This window comes from Brachionichthys hirsutus, chromosome 23 (assembly GCF_040956055.1).
Source record: "Brachionichthys hirsutus isolate HB-005 chromosome 23, CSIRO-AGI_Bhir_v1, whole genome shotgun sequence".
Taxonomy (NCBI): domain Eukaryota; kingdom Metazoa; phylum Chordata; class Actinopteri; order Lophiiformes; family Brachionichthyidae; genus Brachionichthys; species Brachionichthys hirsutus.
The window spans coordinates 1,643,520-1,670,930 of NC_090919.1; the positions used below are offsets into that span (position 1 = coordinate 1,643,520).

The 27,411-nt window shown below is 55.0% G+C and overlaps 5 protein-coding genes across 5 annotated transcripts in view; 2 read left to right on the top strand and 3 right to left on the bottom strand.

Annotated features, from left to right (window-relative positions):
* Positions 1-1,759: 1,759 nt before the first annotated feature.
* On the top strand, positions 1,760-6,432 carry trip6 (thyroid hormone receptor interactor 6). The gene is made up of 10 exons (XM_068755606.1): positions 1,760-1,801; positions 3,435-3,641; positions 3,748-3,878; positions 3,963-4,076; positions 4,145-4,603; positions 4,693-4,789; positions 4,864-5,033; positions 5,103-5,281; positions 5,359-5,479; positions 5,567-6,432. Exons 2-10 carry the CDS (start codon positions 3,443-3,445, stop codon positions 5,696-5,698), a joined length of 1,602 nt encoding a protein of 533 aa, XP_068611707.1. The 5' UTR covers positions 1,760-1,801; positions 3,435-3,442; the 3' UTR covers positions 5,699-6,432.
* Positions 6,433-11,879: 5,447 nt separating this feature from the next.
* On the bottom strand, positions 11,880-15,245 carry zpax4 (zona pellucida protein AX 4). The gene is made up of 16 exons (XM_068756072.1): positions 15,093-15,245; positions 14,870-15,010; positions 14,735-14,806; positions 14,482-14,652; positions 14,311-14,407; positions 14,016-14,230; positions 13,781-13,925; positions 13,504-13,712; positions 13,284-13,401; positions 13,006-13,211; positions 12,802-12,919; positions 12,550-12,722; positions 12,375-12,469; positions 12,182-12,291; positions 11,977-12,111; positions 11,880-11,893 (listed from the first exon to the last, which is right to left on the bottom strand). The coding sequence occupies exons 1-16, from the start codon at positions 15,243-15,245 to the stop codon at positions 11,880-11,882; spliced, it is 2,172 nt and encodes a 723-aa protein (XP_068612173.1).
* Positions 15,246-16,146: 901 nt separating this feature from the next.
* LOC137911693 (uncharacterized) lies at positions 16,147-21,501 on the top strand. Its single transcript, XM_068756073.1, has 21 exons — positions 16,147-16,169; positions 16,253-16,308; positions 16,395-16,484; positions 16,577-16,704; positions 16,790-16,921; positions 17,001-17,069; positions 17,171-17,341; positions 17,424-17,520; positions 17,600-17,808; positions 17,890-18,246; positions 18,322-18,442; positions 18,520-18,725; positions 18,813-18,930; positions 19,010-19,182; positions 19,251-19,330; positions 19,406-19,524; positions 19,599-19,641; positions 20,407-20,489; positions 20,587-20,675; positions 20,885-21,200; positions 21,287-21,501. Exons 1-21 carry the CDS (start codon positions 16,147-16,149, stop codon positions 21,499-21,501), a joined length of 2,895 nt encoding a protein of 964 aa, XP_068612174.1.
* Positions 21,502-21,613: 112 nt separating this feature from the next.
* On the bottom strand, positions 21,614-27,029 carry arhgef15b (Rho guanine nucleotide exchange factor 15b). The gene is given in 16 exon segments (XM_068756074.1): positions 21,614-22,285; positions 22,371-22,475; positions 22,558-22,643; positions 22,718-22,876; positions 22,997-23,151; positions 23,250-23,342; positions 23,423-23,497; positions 23,592-23,721; positions 23,968-24,120; positions 24,191-24,351; positions 24,432-24,694; positions 24,781-24,848; positions 25,053-25,107; positions 25,206-25,619; positions 25,622-26,095; positions 26,588-27,029. Coding segments are annotated over 16 exon segments (2,979 nt in total). The 3' UTR covers positions 21,614-22,139.
* Positions 27,030-27,086: 57 nt separating this feature from the next.
* The window catches only part of neurl4 (neuralized E3 ubiquitin protein ligase 4), a 7,800-nt gene continuing 7,475 nt past the window's right edge, over positions 27,087-27,411 (bottom strand). Inside the window, 2 exon segments of the mRNA XM_068756075.1 lie at positions 27,087-27,124; positions 27,209-27,269. Coding sequence (XP_068612176.1) covers positions 27,087-27,124; positions 27,209-27,269 — 99 coding nt within the window.

Consider the following 27,411-nt stretch of genomic DNA (forward strand, 5'->3'; position numbering starts at 1 on the left):
ACACACACACACACACACACACTCACACACACACACACACACACACACACACACACACACACACACACACACACACACACACACACACACACACACACACACACACACAACACACCTCCGATTGCATCCTGCAATGCTGCTTAGAGACGTGGATGAAAAACGCCTGCGCAGGACATCCGTCAATAATAAAGCAAGCAGGAGGCGGGGAGGAGGCGAGGGAGGAGGCGAGGGAGGAGGTGGGGAGGCGAGGAGGACAAGGTCGTTGAGGTCGCGGGTAACAAAATCCAGACTCAAGAAGGAAAGGAGATTCCTGTGGAAATGAGCGACTCGTCACAATAATGATAATAATAATAAACGAAAAGCAAACGTGTCAAAATTCTGCAGTTTCTTCCTTTGAAATCGTGAATCGGATGTCGAACGGTTTGCTCGGGGGTGTCGCGCTCACGTGCGCATCCTTGTGTCGCGCTCACGTGCGCGTCCTTGTTCTTTTATTTGTTTGGATGGAGGTCAGATCAATTGTGTTCTTTGTTTTAAAGGAAAAAAGAGAAAGAAAAGAGAAAAACAAGGATTAAGAAAACAGCGAGGGAGGTGTGGGTCTCGGCTACTTCCAGGCATTGTGAGAAGAGCGGATGGGGGGGGGGGGGGGGGTGAGACCACTACTAAATGGGTTTGGCTCGGAGTCGGTGCCGGTGAAGATGGGAGCGACTTCCTGCTCCTTATCCGGCGCTCGGTCAAACAGAACAAACTTTCAACCCCCCCCCCCCCAGGCTGGGTACCAAAGTGTTGGAGGCTCGTGCCACGACAACAACAGATCGGCCTCTTCCTGAGGCGGCTTTCTGGACATATAAGGGCATGCAGCTACAGGAAGGAGGGAAAGGAGGAGAGGATCGGGACATCCCCGGGAGCAGTCTTGCTATTGGCCGAGACAGGCGGAATAGAAGAAACAGCAAAGTTATGAAACCCTGCGTTTGAAAAGGGGGGTGAGGGGGGACGGAGACGAGGGTGAGGGGGAACTAAGACGAGGGTGAGGGGGGACGGAGACGAGGGTGAGGGGGGACTAAGACGAGGGTGAGGGGGGACGGAGACGAGGGTGAGGGGGAACTAAGACGAGGGTGAGGGGGGACGGAGACGAGGGTGAGGGGGGACTAAGACGAGGGTGAGGGGGGACTAAGACGAGGGTGAGGGGGGACGAAGACGAGGGTGAGGGGGGACTAAGACGAGGGTGAGGGGGGACGAAGACGAGGGTGAGGGGGGACTAAGACAAGGATGAGGGGGGGGACGAAGACGAGGGTGAGGGGGGACGAAGACGAGGGTGAGGGGGGACTAAGACGAGGGTGACGGGGGACGAAGACGAGGGTGAGGGGGGACTAAGACGAGGGTGAGGGGGGACGAAGACGAGGGTGAGGGGGGACTAAGACGAGGGTGAGGGGGGGACAAAGACGAGGGTGAGGGGGGGACGGAGACGAGGGTAACCCAAATGCCATGAACCACGTAAAGATGAACGTGTTCCACCAAATTCTGTGTTTAAACACCAAATACAAAGCCGGCTGTAATTTGTTTGTTTGCGTTGCCATAGTTACTCAAAAGGTCTACACAGACAGCAGTAAAGATGTCAAAGCTTCCATGATTATTATGAGAATACATTTTCTGCCATAGTTCGTTTTATTTTTAATTAACAGACCCCCTCTGCCCCCCCCCCCCCCCCTTCCCTCTCTGAGTGCGTACGCAGAGCAGCTACGTCACGCATCGGGAATGCGGTGAGACGCAGCTGCGGCTAAAGGCCCGAGGATCCCTAAATGAAGTAGGTTAGCGACGCTCAAGCTAAAAGAAAGTCGTCTCTGCTCAACTTTCGCTGGCCTGCGGGCATTTTAATAGCGTCGTAGGTTGTTGTTTTTTTTTCGTGTGTGGCTGCTTCCGGTCGGTAGGTGTCGGTTATTTCTTCCGTTTCCGCAAAGGTTAGCCTCGGGAAAAGCGCTAGCTACGCGCGCGCGAGAGAGCTCTAGACAAGCTAGCTAGCAAAAGTGCGTAAGCTTGTCAACGTAAGCTAGCAAAGTAGTCCTTTATTGTTTAACGTATTTGCTGTTTTGCGTGACGCGCAGCCGAGAGATTCCAAAAAACAACCGCTAATGTTGCGTTGAAGTAACGTTACCGTTTAAAGAAAGTGCGCTTTAGAGTGTTGCCTGTTTGTTTTTCACAAGTTGTAACTTGATCTTTATTTTTTTTCCCGATGAGATCGAGGAGAAGCGGATAATCGATGTAAAGCTACCGAATGCTAACAGTTAGCTCATGAGTCCAACTTCAGTATTTATCGCGGTGTCTTCCTTTTTTTTTTTTTTTGTTCCATTTTTAGCGAACACGTTTCTGCTTTTTGGTGAAACGTAAAGATAACGGTGTAGCCTGCCTTCACAATAAAAGCACCGATAATCTAATTGTTAAAGAAAACCCAAGAAGCGTATGTTAAACTGACCAAGTGTGAACATTCGAATCAAGATTCCGTTAGTTTAAAGTTATTTCAACCTCATTTTCTCCTTATTAAATACTTTGTGTGTGGGGGAGACACTTTGAAATCAGAGTAATTTTACTTTGAAATGCAAAAAATACCGGATGTTGTATTTATCTATTCTAGTGCGCTTGTTTTCATCACCTTTTGACATCTTATGAAATGCTTTACGTTCATCTTCGAGTCCAGTCGAGCTAATTTATTCATGCATTTGATTTCAAAACACAAAGAGACGCAAACGTAGAGATTAATATCTTGGGCCGGATCCCCTTACCCCTTTTAATCCTCTTACCGGTGAAGACCCCATGACCCATATTCAGTCAGCGCGCCAACATCGATCTGCTTTTGTTCTCTCCTGTGCTTGAAATCCATTCGTGGGTTTTTGTCTGTCACTTTTTCCTTTCTGTCTCCCCTTGAAGAGCCCCGGGGGGGGCAGAGTGAAGCGCTTTGTCGGCTGTTATTCGTCCCACAGAGGATTGCGTAATGGGCCAGGTGTTGTTAAACCACACTTCCTGTCTCCACACATCGGCGATGCCAGCGTGTAAACACCCGGAGACAATAACCATTGTGGAGGCTAACAGGCCGGGGGGGGGGGGTAACCTCCGATTCGCAGCTGTTTGTGTACGAGTTTGTTTGTTTTTGTGGTTGCCAAGCAAGTTTTTTTGTTGTTTTTTTTGTCTCCAAGTGCACAAAGTCGCTCCGACACGGGGCAGAGTGGAGGCGGCTGGAAATCCCCGAAAGGCCTTCTGTCTTCCTGCCGCTTTGTTGTTGAACCTCTGTGCCCACGTTGCCACGGGAAACGGCTGCTGAAGCATCTCTTAGTTTCCATTGGTTACGTGTTGCATAAAACGCCCACGGAGATACGCGTGCGTCCGGCTGCAGCTCAGACTCTAAACGTGCGTAAAAACATTCTCCTTCCTGTCTCCGTTGGCAGCGCCCGCCATGTCCGGACCCACCTGGCTTCCTCCAAGGACCCTAGGTAGCCCAGATCGAGCCCAGATGGCCCACCCTGCTGGCTCGGCGATTTACAGAGCCCCCAACAAGCAGGGGGGGTCCGACTTCCGCCCGAAATACGGCCCCTATGACCAGAACGGGGGAGGGGGAGGGGTGGCCAACAGGTACATGGCAGCAGGACCCACAGGTAAGACCAGTGATCATCTAGTAAGAGTTGCATATCGCCCCCCCCCCCCGGTGAAAGTGTTTTGTTTCATCTGTGAAGTCAGACGAAGGTTCTCTTTGATCTGTAGTTTTGGCGTCTGCGCGCCACCCTGAAGGCGGGCTCGTCCACCATTCGCCCGCCGATCACTACTACGCCCCCCCTCGGGGTCCCACAGAGGAGCGGCGCTGGGGTCCTCACGGGGACGGCTTCGAGCTGATGGTGGGCGCCGCCGCCGCCGCCGCTGCACGTCTGAGCCAGAACCGACCCTCTAAGCCGCCGCCGCCGTGCGTTCTCTGCTTTCAGCGCCGGGCTGCCGAGGAACCGGCGGGCTACCACTCCAGAATCGACGCCGACATCGACTCCCTCACCAGCATGCTCGCCGATCTGGACCGCCACCAAGCGGACGCCGGCTCGCAGGTAAAGGACCGGAAGCCCGTCTGCCCGTTGTGGACCGGGAAGAACTAATCCTGCCGTCGGTTCCTCAGCTGTACGACAACGTGCCTTACAACACATACCAGAGCGCAGCCGCGCCCCAGGGTCGACCGTCCGGGGGCCACCCCCAGAGCCAGTACCCCTACCCCCCCTCCCCGACCCCTCACCCCTACCCTCAGCCCGTCCCGGCCTCCTACACCACGGCTTCGACGCCCACCGGGCCCCGGTTCAGCGTTCAGGTCAAGACGGCGCAGCCCGTCACCTACTCTCAGACGGGGAGGCGGGCCGAGCAGGCGTACGCCCCGCCCCCTCCGCGCCAGCACGCGCCACGCCCCTCTCCCCAGAGTCAGACGAGCTGGCGCCTCCCGCATCAAGCGCAGGAGGCGCACGCCGAACCGGAGCGAAAGGGGGGCGGCTCGGGGTCCGGGGGGAGAACCGGCCAGGTTTCACTCTCCAGAAATATCCAAACGGGATCCGGAGCATCGGAAAACCCGGCACATCCGTCCGGCAAGGTGGGTCGACGCCCGTTCCCTGAATATGAAACAAACTGTCATGGAAGGGGCTTGGTTCTAGTCCCCCCCCCCCCCCCGTCTGCTTCCAGCAGGGACCGGCGGCGACCAGGCCCGAGGAAGAACTGGACCGGCTCACCAAGAAGCTGGTCTACGATATGAACCACCCCCCTGCGGAGGACTACTTTGGTACGGCCTCCGTTCACGTCGCCGTTACACCGCAGCGACCCGAGACGCGTGACGTTTGGCCCGCCTCCTTTCAGGCCGCTGCGCCCGCTGCGGCGACAACGTGGTCGGCGACGGCAGCGGCTGCATCGCCATGGAGCAGGTGTTCCACGTGGAGTGCTTCACCTGCATCACCTGCCACGCCCGTCTCCGGGGGCAACCCTTCTACGCCCTGGACAAGAAGAGCTACTGCGAGAGCTGCTACATCGTAAGCGAAGCGTCCCCGTCCCCGTCCCCCCCGCTCGTCCGCCCTGCTCTGACCCGCCGTCGTCTCCAGAGTACGTTGGAGCGCTGCTCAAAGTGCTGCAAGCCCATCCTGGACCGGATCCTGCGGGCCATGGGGCGGGCCTACCACCCGCGCTGCTTCACGTGCGTGGTCTGCAGCTGCTGCTTGGACGGCGTCCCCTTCACCGTGGACGCCGCCTCTCAGATCCACTGCATAGACGACTTCCACAGGTGAGGCGCCGGTCGAACCCGCCGCCGCCTGCAGGTGCTCCGGACTCTAACGCCGTCCCGACGCCCCCCCCCGACAGGAAGTACGCGCCTCGCTGCTCGGTGTGCGGCGAACCCATCATGCCCGAGCAGGGTCAGGAGGAGACGGTCCGGATCGTGGCGCTGGACCGCAGCTTCCACGTCGACTGCTACGTCTGCGAGGCGAGTCTCAAACACACGTGCACGTTTGCTGCTTGTTTTTACGGCGCTGAAGTCCTGTGTGTGTGTGTGTGTGCGTGCGCTCCTCAGGAATGCGGCCTCCTGCTGTCCTCTGAAGGGGAGGGGCGGGGCTGTTACCCGCTGGACGGCCACATCTTGTGTAAGAGCTGCAGCGCTCGCCGCATCCAGGACCTCTCGGCTAAGATCTCCACCGACTGCTGACGAGCCCCGGGAGGCCCCTCCCACAAAGCCAAGGACAATCAGAGCGCTTGTAGCGCCACCCGGTGGCGACCAGGCGAGGTGTCGTTTACAGAGCAGCATTTTCTTTTCCCCGCTCCAAGTTACAGACGGTTCGAACGCCTTTCCCCGAGTTCCCTCTCGTCCACATGACCGTCTTCTTGTTTTATTTTGCGCACGGCTGCACCTTTTTTTCAGGCCACTGGGGGGGGCTCCACTCACAGCTGATCAGAATCACGTGGATGCGTTAACGGCCGGTCGGGCTCGGCGGCGAAACGGAACCTTTCAGTGCAGCGACGGAAAGTAGCCTGAAGGAACGTTACGTACGTTTATCCCCTCGTTTTCCGTCCTGTTTTTTTACGTAACTTCAAAGGGCTAGATTTGTGTTTTTAAGTCTTACCTCAAGGACGTCGTTTAGCTTCAACAACCATCATGTGTTTGAAACGTGCATATATATATTTTTTTGCGATCACGCCAAAACGTTCTCATCGTGTTGTAAACGTGCGTCCTGATCCGCGCCGTCGCCTCCAATCACGTCGTCCATTGATTCTCCTCGCCGTGTGAAATGCTGTGAATGAACTTGTAACTGAAAGCGTGGCGTTGCTGCAGACCGGTTACCGTGGGAACGGGTTGCATCGACGTGAAACCACGAGGCGACTTTCTCTCCTGATGCAGGTTGTCTTAACTTAATTATTAAAACGTCAACACAAAATGTCCAACCTTGTTTTCGTCACTTTCTTAACATCAAAAACCGGAAGGTCCAACGCCGCTGATTTTACATTATGAGTGCAGAAGGGCGGGACGGGCGCTTCTTGGTGGGCGTCCATAGTCAAAATGCAAGGGCATCGAACCCAGAACAGAAGCAGAAGAGCCCGAAAGTTGAAGGTGATGAAGCCGAAAGTCCACAAAGAGGAATATCAGCCGGAATTCCAGCCCAAGTTTAAAGACTTGAAAGTCGCCGCGCTGAGGAGGCGGAGCCGGAGCGGGAAGGAACCACGCCGTCTCCATAGTTCTATCTCGTTTGTTCATCAGTCATTCTCTGTCCTACCTGCTGGTCGGGCTTCACCTCGGCTGTCCTCCATTAAATAGGGGGGGGGGGGGGGTCTGGTTTGCTTCATCAACCCTGGGAAAGAAGCATTACAGTTAAAAATGTGTGTAGAAACGTACTGGATTGTTGCAGCAGGGTTTTTAGGATATATTTTTTTCTTCACGATATTAACTCAAAGCACTGAGAGCGCAGACCTCCGCCAAGCAGCTCGCTGCCCTTCTAACTGGATCTTCACCGTCCACACGGTGATCTGGATCATCACCAAAGGGTTCTAGATGGTTCTTGGTATCTTTATCCACCAACCATGAAAAGTCAAAGTGAATCAGAGCTGATGTGTATTTTTCACAGATTTTTGAATCCATAAATGGGGTTTTGAATAAATAAAATATTTTCTACAGACTCCATTCTGGATCCTGATAACATTCCAAAGTTCGGCGATCTGATCACGTGTTACACAAATCACTTTAGATTTACAGAGTAATTAATCGATACACTTTGCATGTTGAACAGCGAATCATCCATCACAACAAATCAAGCAACTACAGATGGATGGCTGCTCACATTACAGCCGTCCGCCACCAGGTGTCGCTGCGAGATCGCTTTTGTTTAAACGCCTCATGAAATAAATATCTAAGCGGCTTTTGGGAATCCACTTTTATCAAAAGTCAATAATCGAATGCGTTCGTAAAAGTAAATTCTTTTATTTTAATTTAATTTTTTAATATAATTAGCCTTTAAAATGACAGCTGAGTCAAGATGGCGACCTAAAGGCGAGCAGTCGCCGCGAAACGAGCCCACTGAGGCGCGCGCCTGCAGGATGACGCGGTGTTCTCTCGTTTTAGTCGGTGCGTGTCAGAAGCGTTGGTGCGATGGTGACGTCACGTTACAGCGAACTAAATATGACGTGTGTGTTTCAGCGCGCTGCTCCTGCTGGCCTCACCTGTCCGTGTCATCGCTCCAGTGCCGACAGGTGAGACCGATTGAGCGACAAAAAAAAAAAAAAGACAATTGTTCACGCCCACACCACGTCATATCCGGAGAAATGAACGTAGAGGTTGTTTTTGGTTTTTGCTTTGTTCCCTTTCTCTGAATGTTTCCAGGAATCTTTCAAACCGCTTGTCTTCAGCGTCACTTCCTGCTTTCCGTCCAGCCCGGCGTCCTCGGCCCGGCGTGGCGCCTTGACTTTGAAGGTGTGGGAGGTCAAATGGGGGTGAGGGGTGGGGGGGGGGGGGGGGGGGGTACCAGAGAAATGTCCAATGAAGTGAACGTGCTTGATTGACATTTGACCTTACAGACCAGCACGGACGCCATTTCCTGTCCGGCCGGGAGGCCGCCCTGTGCGGCTACACCGTCCTCGCGGGGGAAGGCGGGCGCCTGGTGCTGCGGGCCTCCTTCCACGCCTGCCATGTCTTCAGCGAGGTGGAGTTTCGGTCTTCCACCTTTTGTTTAATGATTCTAACGCTTTTATTTACGCGCCACGCTCCTCACCTGCTCCGCAGGAAGGCTGGGGCGTCCACCTGCGTCTTCGGTTCGTGAGCCTGCAGGCGGACGGGGAGGGGGGTGCGGCGTACCCCCTCCGGCTCCGCTGCCCTCTCCGGGGCCGGCTGGGCGCCAGAGAAATCGTCTGTGAGGAAAACTACATGGAGGTAAAAGAGAGACGCGTCTGGATCACCAAAAGGGAGCCGCTGATTTGTGCTTCCCTCTCGAGGTGTCGATTCGGCGGCCTGCCGTTCCCGCCGCGCCCACAGGCGAGGTTAGTGAACCACAAGTCCCTAAACGCCTTCGCGTGAACGCCGTCGCTGAACGGGCTTCCCCCTCCGTCGTCCAGCGGGCGGCTGACGTGGGGGTGGCGTTCCACAGAGACGGTCGGCCTCCGGCGGAAGGGGGGGTCCTGTCCCGGGCGGAGGCCTCTGCCCTGGGCTACCGCATCTCCCTCGGCGACTCCCGCCTCACCCTCCGCTGTCCTTACTCCTCCCCTTTCTCCTACTTCGTCAAGGTAACCGTCGGCGATTTGCCGAGGCCCTGTCCGCCGTCGCCGTCGGTGATCTCTGTCGGTGTCTCTGTCTTTCCTCCAGGAGAAGGGAGTGGATTTAGAGGTCGTCAGGGCAACCATCCTGGTCCGCCTCCGGAGGAACGTCCTGGCCGCCGACGCCGCCGTGGCCTGCGTCCTGAGTAAGCCCGCGGCGTCGGTGTCGCCATCTTTGCCGGCGTGACTTATCCACCGCTTCTCGTCCCCAGACGGAGCGGCGGTGGACGGGTCCGAGCTGGTGTGGGCTGTCCCTCACGTCCCGTCGCCGTTAGTCCACGGCGCGTTCGGGGACAGAGGCCTGAGCGTCGGACTGAACCATTCCGAAAGCGAGGAGAAGGGAGTCAAGATCGGCCTCCGGGAAGGAAGACTGGAGGTCAGGATTCCGTTTGGAGTCCGCGGGGGACGCATGAAGGTAAAACATCCGGTTCCTTCTTCTTTGTTGGACCTTTCATGGCGTTCGCTGTCGCTCCTCCAGAGCGGCGTGGTGAGAGGACGGTACAGCCGGTCCATGTCCGTGGACCTGTTCCTCATGAGGCAGTGGACAGACGGACGCTGGCCTCTCACTCAGCATCGCTCCTTCAGGCTCCTCACGACTCCTCTCGTCCCGCAAACGCCCTTCTTCACCGGGAGTAAGTCGCCATTGTTCTAATCGCCGCGATGAAAAGAACCAGAAACAGATGAATGATCTCCATCGCAGGCCCCGCCCCCCCCGAGGGCTTTTTTTCCGACACTCTGGGCGTCTTCGCGGCCGACGCCTCGCTCCAGAAGGTCACGGTCGACGGCGGCGGCAACCTTTTAACCTGGACCCCGAGCCGCCGGGCGGACCTCGCCGTGTCCAGGGTCTCCCACGCCAACGGGAGCCACTCCCTCCAGCTGGTTTTCCCGTTGTCTCATCCAAAAATCATCCCGGAGGTGAGATTCGGGAAGACGTTCCCCCGACGCGCGGCAGATCAGAAGCCGGTGAAACGCCGCCCGCCGTCTGGTCTCAGTTTATAGGCGGCGGCTACGAGACGTACGGCTTCACCATCACCTTTGTCATTACCCTCCGTCCCACCGGAGAGACGGTTCGTCATCAGGAGACCGTGGAGCGCAGCGTCGCCTACGCAGGTCAGGACGCGTCCCGGCTTCCTTCCCGTCCGTCCTATTTTAAGTGCAGCAGACGTTTTTCTCCCGTCCCTCAGCGCCGACGTCCCCCAAACTGGAGGGAAAGTGCAAAGAGAGCAGCCTGCTGGTGCTGCTGCGCCACGGGGCCCGGCCCGAGCGGCAGCAGGAGCTCCTCCTCGGGGGCCGCTTGCTGGACTGGGACCTGGTGGAGATGGGCGGCTTTGTGGTGGAGGCGGAGGACGACTACTTGACTGTGGAGATCCCGTCCTCCGGCCCCGGAGTGAACTTCTTGGTGATCAGTCGGCGGTTCAGGGGCGTAACGGATATTTTCCGTCTTCTTGCCGCCCAACGGTTTCTTTTCTCCGTTCCAGGAGCCGACGCTGCGGGGTCTCGTCTCTGGCGTAGACGTGTCCGTTGTGGATGCGGACTCCCTGAGGGTGCAGGACCGCCTGGTCCATAAATGCAACTTTCCTGTCCGAGAACTTCTAGGTAGCTAAAAAAAAAAAAAAAAAAATGTCCAGCTTTTGAGCAGTGAAAATGTTCGACTTTAAATTCCCTTCCTCCAACAGCCTGTCTGCCGGGAGGGAGGATGGTGGCGGTGGTCGACACCACCCACACCGTCCCTTCCACCCATCCCAACCGAACCTCCTTATTGGATCCCAGCTGCGTTCCCACGGAGACGGACGGTGCCAGAGCTCTCTTCGACTTCAGCCTGGACTCCTGTGGAACAACCGTCACCGTGAGACGCTCGAGCTTAGCTTTGGTTTTAACGCCGACATTCTTTCCTCTCTCATCGACTCTCATTTCCTCAGACCGAGGGAAACTTCCTCGTTTACGAAAATCAGATCGCTTCCTCTCGAGACCGCCTGCCTTTCGGCGAACTGCTCGTACACAGAGACTCTCCTTACAGGTGAGGGGAAATCACCTGAAGCCGATCGGCCGACTCCCTCCAGGCGACGCTCGATAGAAGGTCTGGTCCCGTTTCAGGCTGACGGTTCAGTGCCGATACCCGGCGAATGAGAGCAGCACGCTCGCCGTGCGGCGCCGTCTGAACCGATCCAATCGGAGGGAAGCTGCAAACACAGGTATGGAGGGAGTTAGCGTTCATGTCTGACTGTTGAGCACTATTAAAGTGTGATCCTTTTGCTCTTGCATTCCATTAAGGTCAAAGGAACCGGAGGGGGAATTGGGAAGGATGACGAACCCATCAATGGTGTGGGGGCTGAACATGTTAACGCCCCCCCCGTGTTTTCTACCCGCTTGAACCCCAATAAAACATTTTCCATCTTACCGGGTTGTGCTTCACGTTTGTCCTCATGACTGAATTCCTGTCAAATTGATTCGCCCGCACAAATACTTGGGATCGATGCCATTTCGGAATGTTGGCAAGCCTCTCGATGCTTCACATTCCCACTATCAGGATGCGCCTTCACACCAAAGTCGAGCAGTTTGAATCCGGAGATGATCAGTGATTTTAGAACATCTATTCCGCACCACCACAGGGAAACACTTCAATGTTAGTTTGGCTCTGAAACCAGAACCCATGCTGAACTCCAGTCGGAGCAGAAGATGAGTCTACCTCTCTGCGAGTCACGGGAGCTGCTGGAGACGATCCCAGCTTGCTACGGGTGAGCACCAAGGTAGGATGCGGCAAGACCAACGACTTAAAGACTATAATCTCAAATTGCGCAGGCAGCCAATGAGAAACGGTGCCGTTATTCCCCTTCAATGGAAGACGCATTTCAACGTTTAACCTTTGCGGGAGAGTCCCCGCTAGACGAAGGCCCCACATCTGAAGTAGCGCTCGTTCAGCATCTTACTGAAGCTGAACTTCATATCCGGTGCTGGAATGCTAGTTCCAACTGTCCGTTGCGGGCGCCCCCCCCTACTGTGGGTTCAATAGAAGACAGACTCTGTACTGCACATTTGATCCATTTATTGTTTTGCATTCAATACACATTTCTAGTCTTTGCTTGGACTCGCGATCATCCTCTTGTTCCTGCAAAGAGAAGCAAAAATTTAAGAACAGATGACCTATCTTAATACACCCCCCCCCCCTCCATGTTTGATTGAAGTACTGACTTTGAGAGAGCTTCTGGAGAAAGGGGGACACTCTGATGTATTTAGCTGAAGAGAGGCGACTCGACTTTCTGGTACTCGCCAGGGTCCTTCTGGTAACGGGCACAGTCGTTGGCTCAATGGTGGGATGCTGCAGACCTGAAAACGATGCAGCCGACATTTAAAAAAAGGCAGTTTAGAGACTTAAAAAGTTTATTGAACCAAGTACCTTGAGGGGAGTGCAGAATGTGGCCAATTCCAGCTGCGTCAGACTCAAACCTGTAGACCGAGAAGAGGCGATGCAGCCCAGCCAGGGAGTACGTGCACTTTATCGTCACGCTGAGAAAGAGAAACGCAAACCATGCCTTCAGGCCCAAGCTCAGGAGAAACCGGGCCATCTCAAGTGTCGGGGCCGAGCCCACCTGTCGGTATAGCCGCTAAAGCCGGGAGCTCCTCCCGCATCCTGCTCATGGCTGAAGAAAATCTCATTCTCATACATCACATTTTCTTTGCTGAGCTAGAGAAGGAAGAGCGTAAAGTCAATCTACGGAACGAATCCAAGCGTCGTCCCCCCCCCCCACCTGGGAGCAGCGGTACCTTTATTGTGGGGTGACAGCTGTTGAGTGGAAAAGAGAAGAGAACCCTGGTTCCGTCCGCTTCTTTGGGTCGACACCGTTCGTCCGCGAGGTGGATTTTGACATGAGACGTCGCACTCGGGATGCTCAGAGGCAAGTCGGCCACCACGGTCATCCGGCCATCAGGCGAACACACTGCAAACAGAAGCGCTTCAGCAGGTGTCCACTAAATGAGACAGCACATCTGCTGTTGGAGTGCAGAGGACGGTCGTACTGATGAACTCAGTCCTAGTGAAGGGACAAGTCCTCACGGAGGAGCCCTGGACCGCCGAGGTTTCACGATCTCGCACAAGGATCTCAAACGTTCCCAGGAAGCTCTTCAAAGTAATGTTCTGTACAAAGAAAACGCACAGAGTCATTAATGTCCACATTCAAGCAACCGTCGCATAAAACGAGTTCTGCTCTGAGTCCTCATCACCGTGTATTTGAACCCATGACTGAACAGCGGGACATCCAGCAGCAGAGTCTTGCTATCGTTGCTCATGACGTAGCCGAGCTGGGCTGCCAGTTCCGACGTCAAAGGGTCCTCGCCGATACTGATCTCCCACACGTAGTCAAAAGGTCGGTGGTCCAGTCTGAAGCCGATCCCATCAGTCAAACAGCCGGAGGTAAATTCCGGAGGAGCTGTCAGACACGGACATTTTCAGTCCCTTAAAATTAAAGACGGACGGACAGAAAATAAGGACGGTGACTTACAGACGTCCGTCGAAGCCGTGACCGACGCCAGGTGGAAAAAGAGATTCTTTTCTGGCAGAACCGTCAGGGTGTAGTTGATGTCCAGCCTGTGCTGCATCGCTCTGGCACCTTTGTTTAACTAGAACGCAGATTCGTTTCTATAAATCGACCAGGAAATGGTTTCCACGTACAAACCCGGCATCAGAAGACATTACCAGACAAATTCATTGAGGCCCTTTACCTGCTGAAAGACGTCAGGATCATCAAAAGGGACTTCCATAGTGTAACCACGAGTGTCATTAGGATGGATAACCTCCGTGACAGTGCTGCCGATCTTATTTGTAAAGGGAACAGCGTATTCTTTGCCTTTCAGGACAACAGCAATCAGCTCGAGGTCTAGAGGAACATCGCCGAGGTAGACCGTGAACAGCCTCTCCTCAGGAACTGTACCTAAAAACGAACGATGCCGTTCAGGTTACGGTTGGCCCAGCCGGTCACATGCCTGGTTGGAGACTTACGGTCTTCAGAGAAAACAGGGCGTGGCAGCAGGGGAGTGGACAGTGTCCTGTGAAAGCGGACTCTGGTGTCATCCTCGTCCACGGAGATCTGCTCCAAGTAGAGCTCAAAGACGTAGAACTCGTAGAGGTCGCCCGACGCCACGCTCTGCGGAAGGTACACAGCATCATTTAGCTAATCGGCACGCTTTAGATCAAAGCTTGCGACTGCAGAAACCACACGACCACGCCCGCCGACCTTCCTGTAGCCGCCTTCAGCATTGTAGGGGATGCCGATTTGGACCGCGCCGTTGTGCGTCGCCACCGTGTACCCTCTCTCCTCCGCTTCCGGCCGCTGTACAAGCTCACCGTTGACGCCAACATTGATCTGCGTCTCGTGTAGCCCAGCAACCAGCGGATAAAGCGCTTCGGGAGTCTGCCACATCAAGTAGCCACCGTCATACGATCCTTCATCTGCGGGGAGATTACACAAATGTTGTCCTAGCCGTTCATCCCGTGACATGATACAACTAGTCCGCGGCGCCAATACTGACCCAAGGAGCAAGCGGCCACCAGGTCAACGACAAGGACAACCCAGCTTTGTCTGGAGAACAACGTGGCGTGGACAACCTCTACAGGAACGTCGGTCACCTGGAGAGAAACTCGCACTGAGACAGGTACCGGCAGCAAGACAGTTTACGGCATGCAACCACGTGAATATTTACGCCAGTGTGGAATGCGTAGGGTTGTCCATATGGAGTCCGAAATACAAGCCGTCCGTCGGTCAAGTCAAACATGTAGCCCTGGTTCTGAGCTTCTGTAAGGTTCATAGGCTTCAGCTCCTGCCCCGCACTCTGGAACATCACCTGCCAGCCCGAGACGGCCGAGGTGTACGCCTGGAAAGAGCGGCGAGGCAAATCGGTGCCGAAACCATTAGACTTTGCAGTCAGTCACTTTTGCCAGAAGACCGCGTCATACCTTCTGGACTACAGCGTCCCAGTCTTCTCTTGTTGTCCCAGATGGACAAGCCACATCACTCCTTACAGACACCTACAGAGAAACCAGAGTTAGAGAGAGAATTCAAAGTGTCGTCGAGTAAGATGTCGCACTTACCTCCATGTAGTTGGCTTCACAGGCGAGTTCTCTGGAGGCCCAGGGAAGAGCAGGAGAACAAGTCTTGCTCAGAGTGTAGGTCAGCACCACGTCATCATGAGTCACAATCAGGTTGACGTTGAACGTGAACGCTTCATCATCCTGGAACGAGGTGTACAATAATCTATGAAGTTAAGACCTTTAGTCGGCCCATTTCTAAGGAGTTATAATAAGTGAAACACACCGTGTTGCCGGTGTGACAGCTGAAGTAAGACGCTCTGAGCTCCACATGGCCCGACAGAGGGAGGACACGGACGCTGTAGCCGCAGGTGGCTGCGTATTCCTCCGTGATTGGATACACACCCGTCCCATCTGGAAGCAGTATTTGTTCCGTCATTCTTCACTTAATAAAATTAGTCAGCTTTAACTTATTAGATATATTCTCAAACATCCAAGAGTAGGCATTGTCAATGAGAGACAGATGAGTCCCAGGTCTCCCAAGGACAGATTTAATAAAAGTGCACCTACCTACAGCCTCGAAACGCGGCTCTTCCCAGGTGAACGAGAGATCAACAGCTATCATGAAGTAACGATCACGACACTCCATACGATGGACGTCTGTATTCACAAACAAGCTTGTCCCTTAATGCCTCAAAGCGCGTGTTAACTTCAGCACTTGTTATTTCTTACCATCGGGAAGTTGATCACACTTTGCCATCGACCACACAGACAGCAGTAAGGCAACGCTAGAAGACAAAAGCAGGTAGAAAATAGCAAACACAGCCGCACAAACGGCAACCAGCAGCACGTAAAGGACACGCAAAGCTTCTCACCCAATACACAACCCGGAAGCCACGGCCATGATTGTGTCGGCAGTGTCTAAAGCTAGCTTAGCCGCTAGCAACCTACACCTGCTAGACAACAATTTAGTGTCCTTCTTTTAAAAAGGACCAACTTGCTGAGCTTGTTTCTGCTCCAACCCGGCACCATGCGGTTTGGGGCATGGTGCTCCGGCCTTTAAAGGCCTGTTTCTGCACTGTCCAATCAGCGCCCTTCAGGTGTTAGTCACAGGTGTAGCGCGTCAGCAATCATGCCATCACTGAATTGGTTGCAGGTGATAAGTTCAGTCCTTTCAAATTCATGGCTTTTGAAACTGACTTTTTAAGGCTGTCGTAGCTCGCACCTCGCTTGCTGCTAGTTTGGCAAGTTTTGCTGGTCTATGTCAGCCTGTTTTGGTTAGCGGGTGTAGTTTGCTAGTGGCTAGGCTAGCTGTATATATATCCAGTACAGCAGTGGCCATGGCTGTTGGGTTTTCCCTTGGGTAAGCGGGTCAGCTTACGGGCTGTTTTGTTTGCGTTGACGCTTTTGCTTGCCAGAAACGAACGGTGTGCTCTTGTTTTGCAGCGTGGCTTTGCTTTTGTCTGTATGCTTAAACGTAAAAGGTGCTTGCATGCCTGACGGTAAATAAAATACTATCTTATTTACTAGTAATCGACTGACCGTCCACAATTTGATCTCAATTTATTCTGCAAATCCTTCTCTTCAGGGGTTGTTCACATGGAGTGTCTTGACCGTTACTTCACGATAGCCATTGATCTCTCGTTCGTTGGGGGTGAACCTCACTTTGAAGCTGTGGGTAAGTTCTGAATGGTGCTTTCATGCGACTATGTTCAAGGGAACGCCCTGAATTGTAACGCGTTTGGAGCGATCATTTGAGTTCTCTTCCAGATGAGACTGGTGTGTATCCCATCACTGAGCAATATGGCGCTAGGTGCGGCTACAGCGTCGGCGTTCTCCCTCTGCAGGGCATCGTGGAGCTGCGAGCTTCTTACTTCAGCTGTCACACCGGCAACAAGGTGTGTACAAGTAGCTTGAAATGGTCGCTTCTTTTTATCCACACAGATTATGAGGTAAATGATGGCTTTTTTCTGAGTCTTTCAGGATGAAGTGTTCACGTTCAACTTCAAGCTGGTTGTGATGGAAGAGGAAGCCAACTACACCCTGAATGGGACCTGCTCTCCTGCCTTCCCCTGGTCCGCGAGGGAAGTTACTTGTGAAGCCGATTACATGGAAGCAAGTTTATTTACTCCTTGAATGAATTTTTTCTACTTTGCTTATTTCTGAGTGCATGTGAACATTCTTCCTTTCATAGGTTTCTGTGACGACTGAAGTCACCTGTCCGTCTGGGACAAAGACTGATAACTGGAATGTCCTCAAAGTTGTATGCCCCCCCCCCCCCCCCCACACACACACACACTCCATTTCAATCCAATGAATGCCATGATGTTCTGCTTTTTTTAAGACCATAAAATCTCTTTCCAGGCACATGGCTCCACTACATCAGACTGGCAGGTGATATTTCAGAAGGGCGAGGAACAACTGCCCCCCATGACGCTTTCTGACGCGTGGAATCGGGGCTACATGTTTGAATTGACAGACAAAAGGCTCGTGTTTCGTACACCGTATGGACAACCTGACTCGTCGAGCATTGATGTAAACCAGTAATGCAAAATGTCTTCCATTTGGCTGGTGCAGCACATTGGCTGCGTGCGTCTCAAGTCTAGTCTCTCTCCAGGTGAAGGGGGTTCCGGTAGAGTTAGTCCATGCAACTCTGTTCTCCAGACAAAGCTGGGTCGTCCTCATGGTTGACTTGGTGGCCGCTTGCTCCATGTGTCAGTATTTCCGTCTCATTTGCTGCCGTCAACGTTTGTCTTTAAACTCAAGCTGTGATTCTGGCATCTGTCCCAACAGATGTCGGCTCTTGTAATGACACTGGCTCCATGGTGTGGGAGACTCCGGACCGGTTGTATCCCAGTCTTCACGGTCCACAGCTCAACATTGGGCTCAATGGTAAACTGATGGGACAGTCTGCTGCAGAGGCTGGAGGCTATATTGTGGAGAAGCACAATGGTAAAGTGAGGATTAAGATTCCTTACAGTGCTGAAGGCCGATACAGGAAGGTCAGAAGACACAAACTTTAAATACAACTATCAGCGATTCAAGCGGACGTTCCCTCCTGATGTTTGCGCATCTCGTTACAGAGCGTGGTGGCCGGCGGGCTCTATGAGATTTACGTCTTTCATCTGCATGTGGAACAAATCCTCCGTAACCAGGATCAATTTGAGACCAGGGTCAGATTTCACAGGACGCTGGCTAGTCCCCTCCTGCAGTATCCCCTTTTCACCGAGAACAGAACCGTCCTTCAGGATCGCGTATTCACGGTCTACCTCGGAGACGTCCCCGAGGACGTCGTGTTGACTGCCGTCAATCTAAACGGACAAGAATTTACATTACTTACCGATGGAAGCAGTCACAACGTCACCGAACTCTCTAATCCCAATGCTACTCATAGCTACACTCTGGAGGTTCCTTTCGATGACCCTGTTGTCCTACAGAAGGTAAAAAAAGGCATTTTCGTTGACTGCTAGTCTTCCCCTTTCCTTGCCACTGTCAGCTGTCGTTTCACATTCTAGTTCTCCAAAGAAGATTGGACTCTTCGCTATACGTTGGACATCAACTACACATTGACTGTGCTGCCTGAAAACGAGCGTTATTTCCACCCAGCATTGATCGTGGCAATGTTCACAGACGTCTGTAAGTCAATAAATCAGGATATAGCCCTGCTTTCGTATTCGCAGTCAGCGACTAATCAAATCTCACCCACTTGACAGCTCCGCCAGCCTTTGAAGCCATCTGTTCAGAGTCTGGGGTCAGCTTCAGACTGGACCACCGACCTTTTGACTACGTGTGGGAGATCGGTATCGGCGAGGACCCGTTGACGTCGGAACTGGCAGCCCAGCTCGGCTACGTCATGAGCAACGATAGCGAGACTCTGCTGCTGGATGTCCCGCTGTTCAGTCATGGGTTCAAATACACGGTGATGAGGACTGGGAGCAGAACTCGTTTTATGCGACGGTTGCTTGAATGTGGACATTAATGACTCTGTGCGTTTTTCTTTGTACAGAACATTACTTTGAAGAGCTTCCTGGGAACGTTTGAGATCCTTGTGCGAGATCGTGAAACCTCGGCGGTCCAGGGCTCCTCCGTGAGGACTTGTCCCTTCACTAGGACTGAGTTAATCAGTACGACCGTCCTCTGCACTCCAACAGCAGATGTACTGTCTCATTTAATGGACACCTGCTAAAGCGCGTCTGTTTGCAGTGTGTTCGCCTGATGGCCGGATGACCGTGGTGGCCGACTTGCCTCTGAGCGTCCCGAGTGCAACGGCGCATGTCAAAATCCACCTTGCGGACGAACGGTGTCGACCCAAAGAAGCAGACGGAGCCAGGGTTCTCTTCTCTTTTCCACTCAACAGCTGTGGATCCACAGTAAAGGTACGGCGACTGCATCTCAGTCTCAAGCATTTTATGTTATCTGAACTTTGGATTCTTTTTCTCCTCAGCTCGGTTTGGGATACGTGACCTATCAAAATGAGATTTCTTACCATGCGTTCCTCAAGACGAATGAATCTGTGACTGAGCGGTATGCAGCTCTGCGTTTGCCTCGACTTCTTCAGCCGAACAAAAGGCGCGTGGAAACTATTGCCTTGTCTTTCAGGGTGGGAGTGCGGTGTACCTATCAACTGGCTGCTCTTCACCGCCTCTTCAAACTGTTCAGGTTTGAGGCCGACTCTCAGGTTATCGGTCGCTTCATACGCAGAACACGGCTCGAACCAGGTAGGAGGGTTTCTGTATACGGCAGTCCAGATTCTGACTCCTACTGCGTCCGACGTTTTCTCCTCTCTGCATAGCTCTGCAGAGTCCAACCAACGAACCCACTGCTGTTGCCAAACGGCAAACCGAAATGCCGGTCTCACCTGAGCCTGCCGTCTACCCGGCTGTTCGTGACGTCAAAGATTCCAACGGTCTTAGAAAAGGTGACTGTCAATCGGCCTTTTCTTTTCAATGGTTGACGTCTGAGTTAAAAATATTTTTGCATCTGCTTGCAGAAGCTGAAGGATCTGGATGAGCCGAACAAGAAAATCTGAGGCCATTTTTAAAATGGAGTATACTGATTTGAATAAAGTGTCTTCCTTGTGACTGCTCTGTCTCTTTGACCCACTATAAACAAAATAACTCATGGATGTTTCAAATAAGTGTTTAACGCAACACTTAAGGATTTCTGCCCAGGAGCAGAGGCTGCAGGTGGAGAACGACGTTAGTTGATATCTTGCCATAAAGGAAGGCAGACGGAGCTGCAGGACATGGGGTCAGAAGAGGTCATGGCACTATTCCCCCATTAGGCCAGAAATAAAACCCCGCCCAGCCGACGAGCTGGCAACCCGACGGGACCACCCGGAAGAAGAAACAAACCACCAGGGGGCGCTAATTCGCTGCTGACACGCATGATGGATTTCCTTAATTAAAAACAAAACTAAACTGATTGACGAGCTTCGAACAGGAACACAAAGAGTTAACATGGACGCCAGTGACCGACGCCGCGCCGTGAGTTTAAAATTCACTTCCGTTCTAACTCTGTAGTTCTTACCTTCACTTCTCCGTGTCTCTCCTGAAACAGGGGTCCGCGCTGCCCCCCCCGTGCCCCCCCGTCTCCCGCAGGACCCTGCACCACCCCTCCTTCCTGCCCCTGTACATCGCCGCGGACCTCGGACACCACCGCAGGTACCGCAACACCCAAACAGGTGAGTCCGGCTTCGCTGCGCGTCACTGAAAGACGTCATCCAGGTGTGTGTGTGTGTCACGTGACGACCGTCTCCTCTCCTCCCCCTCCCCCTCCAGTCTATCCCCTCACCCCCGACGAGATGTTCTACTCGGACCCCGTCATGGGCTCCGGGAGGAGGGTCCTCAACACCGTCCGTGATTTGAAGGTGAGTCCCCACCTGAACTGGATTTAATCCGGATTAAGACAGTCAACGTTAGATTAAAATAAATCATAAATGCCTCTTTTTGGGTGGGGGTGGAGTCTTTATTTGGTCGGGAAGATTAAGAGAGTATCTGTGCTCTTTCGGCGGGGGGGGGGGGGGGGGGGGGGGAGCCAGGATTCATTGAAAGTTCGTGTTGACCCTCCCTCCATCAGGTCGATTCCTTCCAGCTCAACACCCCCCCACCAGTTATGTCCGCCCGTGTTGCCCCGCCCGCCCGTCCTGACCCGTTCCGCTCCGGAACACACCCCACCAGAAACCTGGGCAGCCCCACCTTAAAGACGACCCCCCTCCAGCCAGGCGCCCCCCTCATCCTCCAGCTCACCCAGGAGGAGGACCAGGCCATCACGAACCTCCTGACACTGCACCACCAGGGCGGCGACGGGCTCGTTCCCGAACGCGTGGACTCCAACCCCGTCCCGTTACTCGGTAGCTCCCTGGACTCTTCGGATGAGGAGGCCCGTTTTAGAGGTCAGCTGCTGCGGGGGGGGGGGTCTTGGTCAGACGTGGAGCTCGGGGGGCAGCCGACACCCTACCGAGTTGCTTTTGTTCGACAGAAACGGACGGAACCGACGCTCTCCGAGCGCCGCTCGCCGCCGATGGCGACCGAAACGACGACTGTGCCTGGAGGAGAACAGCTGGAGGACCGGCCTCCGCTTCTTCGCCCTCCGAGGAAAGGAGTCGGTGGCGGAAGCGTCTCGACTCGGAGGCGGAGGGGCGACTCCTGTCCGGCTCGGAGGAAGACGCCGTCTTCGTGCTCTTGAACCTCTGAGACGTGGACGCCACTGCGGATTGTCCTCGCCCTTTAAGCGCGTCTTCAAAAAAGGGACTCGACTACCCTTCCGCTTGTTAGAGAAGCAAACGCTGGACTAAAAAAAGACACTTTTTTAAAAAATATATATTCAAAAAACACGGTTTGGAAGGAGAGACTAAGCCTGTTGAACATTTACACCATATACACAAATAGTCCATGTCGAGCTACAGAGGGATGCTACAGCAGATAGCGACACATGCTAACCAGCTAGCGGGCGGCGGTTGGTTCTTTTGAGTTCATTCGAAGGCACTTCCTGTTTGGATTGACTTTTACAAGTTGCGTTGCAATAAAATTCTAAAACAACTGGGAGTCTTTTATCTTAAAAAAAAAAAAAAAATACAATAAAAAAAATGCCTGCCGTGCCCCGTCTTCCACCCGGCAACGCCCGACTCTTTTCTTTAGCAGCAGCTCGGACGTTTTCTGTCTTGCCGAGGAATGATCGGTATTTTCAAACCTGTATTTTCACCGCGTGATGAGACGCACAGGAAGACGTGAACACGCGGTCTGATCGTTTCAAAGGGCAGCTCTGCTGCCTGTTGTAAATAAACCGATTGCAGGTCTGTCTTTGCCCCGCCCCCCCCCCGTTCGTGTCCGTCCTAATTAACGGCGCGGGCCGCCTGCATGACCCGGTAACGCTCTCTGAGGTTCCGCCGCCGCACGTGCTCGTTGGTGATCTCTATGACGTTCGCCGCAGGGAACCATCCCTTCTGACCGTCGGCGAGGCGGATGCCTTCGTAGAACCCTGGGAGAAAAGGGGGGGGGGAGGGGGCGAGAACCTTCAGCCACCTTCTCTGAGCCATTCCGGGATCTTCCCGGCGCGTCCTTACCCTCGTTGGTCTTTCGGACGACGTTGATGACCTCCGTGGGCTCCAGGGCGAGTTCGTCCGCCTGCTGGGCGACGTACTGCTCTACACACTGCACCTGGGGGCAATCTGAGGCACAGGGGCAAAAAGACACGTAAGCAACGGCGGCGGCGGCAAAACGCACGCCAACGCAATCCGCCGCAACCCTCACCCCAGTCCTCGTAAACGACTTCGTCCTCGTGTTCGCCCGGGTTGGCGGGGTTGGGGAACGCCGCCATCCACCTGTGCATGTCCGACCTGGAGACGATGACAGCGGTTAGCCATCGGGATGGACGCTCGCCATCGGCCCGATGGAGGCGGCGCCCACTCACTGCGAGGGCGCCTTGAGCAGCCTCTCCATGGCGCGGCCCTGGTGGTTCTCCAGCAGCGCCAGCGTGAAGCAGTTCACGCAGTGGCCGCTCTCCGCCTCCACCGCCTGCGCCTGCACCAGGGAGCGGTGGGCGTGGTCGAGCACGACGAAACGCTCGCCGCTGCTCGCCGGAAGGAGGAGAAGAAGAAAAGAGCTCGGGCTCAAGCTTCTGGAGGATCCGTCCTCGGGGTGGCGATACGAGATGCAGCCGGCGCCTCCTACGACTCCTCCTCCGACTCACCCTTTCTTGGCGGCGATGACGAGCAGGTCGTTGAAGAGGAAGAGGAAGACGGGGCTGAACTTCGCCCTCATGTTGAAGAGGGTTCCTGCTTTGGTCATTTCCTGCAGCTCGCCCTTCTTCTCCAGGTGCCGCGTCTCGGAGATGATCGGGATAGCCTGGGGGGGGGGGGGATCCGACCAGTAAACAACAACAACAACGTGTGTGTGTGTGTGTGTGTGTGCGAGTGTGTGTGTGCGTGTGAGAGCCAGTTTACCTTGAGCTTGTCGAACTCCAGCGTGTGCGAGATGTGGATCAGCTCCTCCACCTGTCTCATCTTCCCCACCTGCGTGTTGCACTCGTCGATGATCTGAGGGAGGGAGGGAGCGGACAGGATGAGATCAAACAGGCTCTGGACGGGGGGGGGGGACGGGGGGGGGGGTCGCTCACTTTGGACACGGAAGCCAAAGCCTTGGAGGCGGTCTGCTCCTCCTTCGTCCTCTCCTCCGTCCTCTTCAGAATGTTCTGAAATGACAGACAGAGACTTTCTCTTTCTGCCTGTGGGCGGAGAGCATCGACGGGACCCCCCCCCCCGGCGTGGGGGGGGGGGGTCGCTCACCTCAATGAGCATTTTGATGCGCGTGATCCGCTGGAAGGGCAGCAGCAAGAAGGACACGAAGGGCAGCCGCTGGCACCGGGGCGACTCTTGGAGACGGGCGATAACGGCGGCGAAGGGCGCGTTGTTCTTCCTGCAGACGCAACGGCGAGGCGTCACACACGTGTGGCGTAGGACGCCACGGCAACGGCGAGGCGTCACACACGTGTAGCGTAGGACGCCACGGCAACGGCGAGGCGTCACCCACGTGTGGCGTAGGACGCCACGGCAACGGCGAGGCGTCACCCACGTGTGGTGTAGGACGCCATGGCAACGGCGAGGCGTCACGCACGTGTAGCGTAGGACGCCGCCGTATTCTAAAGAGACGCCCGTCCCTTACGCGAGGGAGCTGTAGGTCTTCTCCTGGTAGATCTGGTTGCGGACGTAGTCGATGTAGGCGGGGAAGTTGTGCTGGGCGTGGTAATGGATGACGTCACAGATGTCAGGGAAGACCAGGTCCTCGAACATGCGGTCCTCCAGGTCTTTTAAGAACCTGTGGAGTCGGGGTTAGAGTTCGATGTCCTTGCTTTGACCTTGAGGCCGCCCCCCCCCCCCCTCCTCACCTCTCGCTGACCTCCCGGATCCTCAGGATGTTGGAGAACAGGGTCTTCTTGTCCCTGATGATCATCGTCTCCTCCAGGTCTCGGGAGTCCAGGAAGTGTTCGGTCAGGACTCTCAGGGATCGGAGGTAAGAGGCCTCGGACGTCAAAACCTCGAACATGCTCTGGCAGGGGGGGCGGGGGGGGGGGCATTAACCCTTTCCTAAACCCTTTTCTAATCTCCGGCACGTTAGCGTTATCTCACCTCCTGGTACTTGCACCGCTCAAGGGTGAGCTGCTCCAGCACGCCGCTGTCCCGGACCGCCGGGATGTCCTGCCACAGGGTGCTCTGACCCGGGGGGGGCGCCGTGTTCCCCGACGACGAGGACGTCCCACTGCCCGCCGTGGAGCGACGGGCCGTCCAGTCCGAAGCGTAGTCCGCGCTGGTTTTGCTGATGTTGCGGCAAACCGTCTGGCGCCGGATCTCCTTGGTGATGACAGTGGCGCGGTACGTCTGGTACAAAGGTTCTGAGGGGGGGGGGGGGGGGGGTTAGTCAACCAAAGGTCTCCCGACAGCGCATCCAGCAGAGGAGAGAAAAGGTACCGCGCCTTACCGTCCTGCAGCCGGGACTCCCAGCTGAAGGACGACCGCCTCGTCAGGGAGTCCTTCCTCACGGGCCGGCTGAAACAGGAAGTAGCGACGGCGGAGCGCCATGACACTTCCTTCATAAACACGCTAACTTCACGGTTTGTTCCAACCGATGGTTTAAATCTTAAAATGGTTTAAAGGTTTCCTGAGAAGATGAGTCCATGCGTCCGTTCGGGACTATTTTCAGCGGTGGATTAATACACAGTGAATAATAACAGCAGCAGGGCATCGACTCACGGCTCTGCCACGGCGTCGTCTTCCTCGCCTTCATCCTCTCCGTTCTGCGCTCCATCTGAAGAAAGAACATTTGATGTTTTTTTGCCACGATCACTTTCACCGAGGCGGCGCGGCATCCACAGCCGAGCCGGGACACGGTTGTCCCGCACCGACCTTTGCTCTGCGTGAGGGACAGCAGCGAGACGCCGCTGAGCCTCCTGGGGTCCGTCTTTGGCGGCGGTGGGGGGGGTCTCGCTGGGAGGAGCAGAGGCGGAGTGAGGGCCCGGCGGGGGCTCAGCCCGCTACCGGCGGAGACATTGGGGGACGAGGGCCGGCGGATTCCACCCCGGTGCGCCGGAGTGAGGACGCGGCTGTCCTGAGCAAGAGGCATCCTCGGAGGGACGGCGGGCGGGACGTCCGCCCGGTTGTCCTGAAACTCCGACGTTGGGTCCGAGGGGCTGTGGCTCAGCTTGGCCCGGCGGGCCGACTTTTGCACCTTGATCAGGGGGACGTCCGGCCCCCCGAGCGCCGGCGTGGCGTTCCGAGGACACGGCGCCGGAAGCGTCACCTCGTAAATACTCTCCTCCTCGCCTTCGATAAAGCCGTGGTGGATTTGTGTCGAGTAGGAATACTTCTGGGGAACGGGGGGGAGTTAAAGCGGCTGACTGTGAGGGCGATGTCCGACTGGGGGCCCGGGTCTGAAAGTCTCCGGTGTCCCTCCCCGATCAGGACGTCCAGGGACTGCTGGAACGCCGCCTTTTTTACCGCCTCGCTCTCATCAGTCGCAGAAAGCCGCTCCGCCTCGTTCAAACTCTCGCCGTCCCCCGTCCCTCCTCCGTCAACCTCTTCCTCTTCCTCGTCCTCTTCCTCGCCGACGCCCTCCTCTGCCTCGTCGTCCACGGCGACAGGCACCCATATCAGCACCATTCCGGGCCGCTGCAGGTGGCACACGCAGCTGCAGCCCGGGTCGCAGGAGGGGCTGAGCGGCGCGTGCGGGCTGTGCTCCGCCTCCGCTTCGCCTCCTCCAATCGGCCGAGCCGAGTCCACCTCCTTTCCGTCGGGCGCTGCGTCAAAGGGAAGCAGAGCGGATCGGATGACAGGAAGTCACGGAAAACCAGCCGCCGTCCTGTTCGAGCTACGGAAACACGGGGATGACGCCCTGAAATGCTAAGCTAACAGACGCGATGAGCCGCTTCCTGTTTCATGTGCTCGACTTTCATTGATGTTTATTTTCGGGTAGTTTATTCTGAAAAATCGATCCTTATAATAATTACTGAAGCTTTTATTTTTTAACCGAAAGAAGGAAATGAAAGCAAATTTTTACGTGACTGGAAAACAAAGATAAGAAGGTGACTCCAGGTGAGCTGACATCACTTTCTGCTTTTTACGACACATGTCCTCTCTATCTGACACGCGCACACGCGCACACACACACACACACACACACACACACACACACACACACACACACACGCACCGTGTGCCAGAGCGCGGCGGCGTTAACCTGGGGCGTGTTAGAACCAAGCCCCACCCACCGGTGGGCCGATGCACTGTACCTGATCGAGCTCCTTCCACGTCCCCGTTGTCCCCGTCGTCCCCGTCGTCCCCGCCGTCCCCTCGCTCGCTCCCTTTTGGTTTCCGGCTCCTCTTCATGGGAAGCGGCGGCGCCTTTTCCGCCCCGATGCCCAGCTGCAGGCTGGCGCGCCGCGGTTTGGGCTTCAACGTGGGCGGCCTCTTGAAGCGTTTAATCCGTGCGATGTCTGCGGTGCCGTTGGTGGTTTGCTCCTCCTCCTCCTCCTCCTCCTCCTCATTCGCCACACGCCCCTGTTTGCTGAACTTGTCAACGATGCTTCTGACCTTCCCTTCTGAAGGTTTCTTGCAGGCGCCGGCGTCGCCCGGAGACGCCGACGGCTTCGGGGGGACGTACGGTTTGAGTTTGGCTTCCGTTTTGAGGCGGGGAGGGGGCGTGGCCTGATGGGACGCTTCCTGGTCGGACATGGCGGCTGAAGTCCTCGGTTAGGGTGCGTGTCACTCCAAGCCGTGACCAATCAGAGGTCAGGCTTTGAGCTTGACATCACCATCATCATCATCACCTAAGAAAAAAAGACAATTCAAAATTAGTAAAAAAAAAGAGAGTCCATCTGATGCCTACATTACCCACAATGCAACTTGAATACAGTTGCAGATTCCGGCATCCGCCGACATGCGGGCCAGAACTGCGTGTTCTCCGAGATAAACCTGAAGGATCAGAGGAAGTTAGGGAGGGGAGAAGCGGGAAATGAAATGAAGCCGCCCGGTCGGACTCGAACCGGAAACCTCCAACTCCTGCGTTTAGGTTTTAGAGCCCAATTACCCACGATCGGAGCGATTTATAGGCAAT